The sequence below is a fragment of the Lissotriton vulgaris genome, chromosome 7 (assembly GCF_964263255.1).
Source record: "Lissotriton vulgaris chromosome 7, aLisVul1.2, whole genome shotgun sequence".
Classification (NCBI taxonomy): Eukaryota; Metazoa; Chordata; class Amphibia; order Caudata; family Salamandridae; genus Lissotriton; species Lissotriton vulgaris.
The window spans coordinates 37661487-37666169 of record NC_141695.1 but is presented as its reverse complement, the minus strand read 5'-3'; the positions used below and the strand labels follow the sequence as shown (position 1 = coordinate 37666169).

At 40.8% G+C, this 4683-nt stretch overlaps 1 protein-coding gene across 1 annotated transcript; it reads left to right on the top strand.

The window, feature by feature from the left end:
* Nucleotides 1-1225: 1225 nt before the first annotated feature.
* Nucleotides 1226-2152, top strand: LOC147700632 (olfactory receptor 1G1-like). The gene has a single exon (XM_086929149.1). The coding sequence runs from the start codon at nucleotides 1226-1228 to the stop codon at nucleotides 2150-2152; it is 927 nt and encodes a 308-aa protein (XP_086785275.1).
* The last annotated feature ends 2531 nt before the right edge of the window (nucleotides 2153-4683 follow it).

The window sequence follows — 4683 nt, the reverse complement described above, 5'->3', positions numbered from 1 at the left end:
AATGAGGTGCTTACGGAAACTTGTTCCCCTCCTCTCTACAGCTTCTCTACAGGCAATTGTATCTGCTACAATAATGTCCAGATTAGAATATGGGAACGCCCTTTATATTGGACTTCCTTATCTTTGATTTACCAAGACGGGCTCACACTTCTCCACTGCTCGTGAAACTAAACTGGTTCCCTATTAGGCAGCGAGCAGTTTTCAAGGGTCTCTGCATTGCCCACAAGGCCATTTATGGTCAAGCCCCGTCCTACATCAAGGACCGTCTGACAAATTACATCCCTGCCCAGACTCTCCGTTCTTCTGTAGCCTGTCGCCTGGTCACCCCACGCTTCCACTCCACCCTTAAAGGGGGCAAAGCCTTTTCCACCATGATACCACAGCTCTGGAACAACGTACCCAAATCCCTGCTCAGGGAACCAGCCCTCCTTTCTTTTAGGAAAAAACTCAAGACCATCTTGTCTTTTGTTGGCACTGACCATGAAATAACTCGCTCACATCAGCTCATATGCACTGTTTGTTGTAAAACTCCCCCCTAGAAGCGCGAAGAGACCTGATGGTGAACCGGCGCTATATAAAAATGACTTAACATAACATAACTTGGTAATATGCCCCATAATCTCATTTGAAACAAAATTAAATAAATACAATGAAGCATACAGATGTGGTGTCAGGGATGAAACAAAATAAAGTCAGAGTGAAGAAATACCACAGAAAGTAGTATTGTACTCAGAACTAGTACCACCTAGTGGGTATAATTCATGCTATATGTGTACCTTCCTTTATTGCGATAATCTTGTGGTGGAGTTTTTACTAATAGAAATTATACATATTATACTGTCTCCAAATCCACATTTTGTGGATATATTTCTACGATAGAATACCATATTTTAAAGAGTATACAGCAGTTTATAACTTTTGTTCCATGAAAATCTAAGCTGAGATAACAATTTTATGCACGCATATTCTGCAATGAATATTTGCCCTATCTCTGAAAGACAAATGATAAAACCCCACTAAAATTATTGTGCAACAGAAAATATTTGTTGTTAGCATGTTTGAAAGAAACCAATATATTTTGAACATTTGCAAAGGATGAGATTAGGAGCTTTTCAGAAGACCAGAAACAGAAACTTAAAAGTCAAACAAGGTAGTCAAAATTGCATTCACATTCCTGGTGTGCTTTATTTCAGCCTGCCTTCAAATCGCAATTATTTCTGGACAAATGGAAGGAGAAAATCTGACTTCAGAGGAACAGTTCCTGATAATAGGGTTTACAGATCTTCCACTGCTGCAAGTTCCCCTTTTTATTGCATTTTTAACAATTTACGTGATGACTTTGATTGGAAACCTTCTTATTGTGTCCATAGTATACTCCAACTCACACCTGCACACTCCCATGTATTTTTTCCTTATAAATGTTGCCTGTATTGACATCACTAACATCTCAGTTACTTTCCCACATATGCTGATACACTTCTTTCGGACAGGCACAACCATATCTCTCACCAAATGTATGCTGCAGATATATCTCTTTCTTTTCTTGTTGGGGACAGAATTTCTCATCCTCACAGTTATGGCCTATGATCGGTATGTGGCCATCTGTTATCCCTTACATTACATGAGTATCATGAACAAAAATATGTGCACCCAACTGGCCACTGGAAGTTGGCTTGGTGGTATCTTGGCACCAATTCCGCACATCATACTGATCTCTAGGCTCTCCTACTGTCAATCCCACACCATCAACCACTTCTTCTGTGATTTCACTGCCCTGATGAAGCTTTCTTGCACCAGTATCCACGGAATTGAGACACTTACCTATATTATTGGATCTATTTTTGCACTGGTGCCCTTTATTATTGTTTTCACATCATATGTCAAGATCATTTCATCAATACTGAACATGAAGTCTATGGAGGGGAGGCGAAAGACCTTTTCAACCTGTGGTTCTCATCTCACTGTGCTTGTTTTATTTTTTGGGTCTGTTTGTTCCACATACATGAGACCAGCGTCAAAAGTTTCAATAAAAGAAAACAAGATTTTGGCTTTAATCTACACGGCTGTTCCTCCACTGTGCAACCCCATCATATACACCCTGAAAAACGAAGGCTTTGCAAAGGACTTCAGGAAGACAAAAAGGCAATATTGACTAAAGGACCAAAACAACCCCCAATTTTTACAAGTCGTTTAAACTTTAAGGTCATAATGTAACTGCAAGCGGTGGATGGAGTCATGTCCAACAGAAAACCTTAATACTCATTGATGCTAGTTTGGTTTGCTGTTACTACCCCTGGTATCATGAGCCAAAGGGGCAGTTGTATCCAAAAGTAAACAGGGTTGACTGTTTTTTTTTTTTACTTTTTGTACTTCCACCTCCATGTTTTTTCTCTAATAATTCAGCAGCAAATTAGAGTGTGGAAATGGAACAATGCTGAGAGATCACCAGCAGTACAAGAGTGTGTGACATTGCTTTGGATACTTTAGTACACATATGGCTTCTGGTACTCAGATGGCCTGCCCCTATATTTGACGGAGCCCCAGCAGAGTCTATCAGGAGTCATACAGTTATTGTGCAAATTTGGTCTGCTCTCAGTGTTGAAAGTAAATTAGGTAAAATCTTATCTGTTCCCAATCTTTCCAATGTTTGTTACAACTGACCCACTACATATTGATTACTCTTTTAAGTGGGAGTCCAATACATTTAGGTATTTAGTGTGTAAAAATCCATCACAGAAATGAAAATCTAGAAATGGGAAACTTAAGAAAAAGATAATCTGGCATTCTTTTGGACCAGGCTTCGCCTCCTATCCATTATATGGGTGGCCATTGCTAAAATGTTAGTTTTGCCATGATCTCTGTTCAAATTTCTGGCCATATGTGTTGTCTTGAAAAAGTGTTCTTTATGGAGATAAACAGCCTTCTCACAATCTTAATTTGGGCAACCAGGAGAAAAAGACTGGCTATAACTAAAATTCTGAGGCTCCTAAATGGAATGGGAGTGCCTAATCTGGAGGTGTTCTGCTGAGCAGTGCAGTTATTGTGACCAATCAGATGGACTTTGGAAGCAGAGAATCAGGAATGTTTAAAGACCAGAGCCATTGTGGGCGAGGCAGGAGTTGAGAGGGTACAACTTGAGAAGATCAACCAATTGAAGAGATATACCACAGCCATTCATGTGGCATTGTTGGCAAAAGTATGCACCATTGTAATGTTTACGGGGCTACAAATGTAGTGTAGTTCCTATTTTCCCAATAGGCCCTGCGCATTGGAATAACATAAACAGTAGTATCGATGTAGAAGTGCGGATCTTCCAGGCCTCCACTGACTATGTTAAACTTAATTGGGGTTGTTACCAACTAGCTCAGAGGTCACTGGAAACTTTCTTGGCTGAAATAGGAAGTGATCAGCTTCCCTGGCACAGCCAAGAAGGGATTCAGTTTTCCAACAACCGTGCAACATGACAACTTTGCTCCTCAGATCAAGAGTCAATCTCTAGGGTCGTGTGAAACAATAGACAGTTATTTTACTCAGTCAGTGGTTGTGCAGTTTACTTTCACAATATGTAGAGAATAGAGGGACGGGCGTTTTCAATAAAGGGTAACATTTATTGAACAGTCTTTCTTCTCGTACAAGAGAAATGAATTGCCACAATTGCAAGACTTGTTAATATAAAAAGTACGTACAGTAAGATAAGTATTGCGAAATAATACTGTAAAAGCATTGATATGGTTTCTTAGCCATACAATGGTTTAAAATGAATACAACATATATACATTCATATATACATTAGGCTAAAATACTCAACTGGTGCTTCTAACTACGCCTACCCCAGTGTACCTGACCTAAGCCTAATACTTGGGAGGGGAGTAAATAAGTAGCTTTAGTTTAAGTTGGTTTTGCCAAGGTTTGCTTCAAGAATTCTCTCTAAGGGTTTAGTCAACACCATACCTCTGGAATAGAATGATGGAGGTCTGGTATCTCCTTCAGGGGGTTGATATCCCAGTCACCCGCAAGGGTAGACCAGAAACGCCGGAGCTGGATTTCTCTGCAGGAGAAAGACAGCGTCTCTTCTCAGCGCGTCGAGGAGGAGGAGGAGGAGGGGCAGCGTCCGCGGGCAGCTTGCATCTTCTGGGCTCTTGCAGGGGGACGGCTGTTCAGCTCCTAAGTTCACCACACCATCGTTCGCTAGTTAGCAGCGATAGCAGTAGCGATAGCAGCTATGGTATCATCAGCATGACAGCTTCTTCAGCAGCAGCGAGATAGCTGGCAGCATCAGCTTCAGCAACACAACAGCAGCAGCAGCGAACAGCGTTTGCTTAAGGCAACATTGGTAATATTTATACCTGAAAGGTGCTTTGTTTGACGTAAGTTTTTGGACATAAGACGTCAATAAAGATGTCACTAGGAAGTGATCGTCTATCAGTGCTCATTAGAGTTCTACTACTAATCAAAACACAGCAAGCGGGTATTTCCAGGTTGCTGAGTTTTTATCTTGTTGAAGAACTCGGAGTGTTAATCTAGGAATCTCAGATAGTAACTTCTGCTATGTCATTGCACTAATTGGTTGCAAAGGAAGTGGCAGAGAAAGCTATTCTGAAATGTGGCTCTGTTCGTGTGAGGCCAGAGACGAGTTTCTGAATATTGCACTTGAACGGTTATGCCAATATAGGGAATAAATGG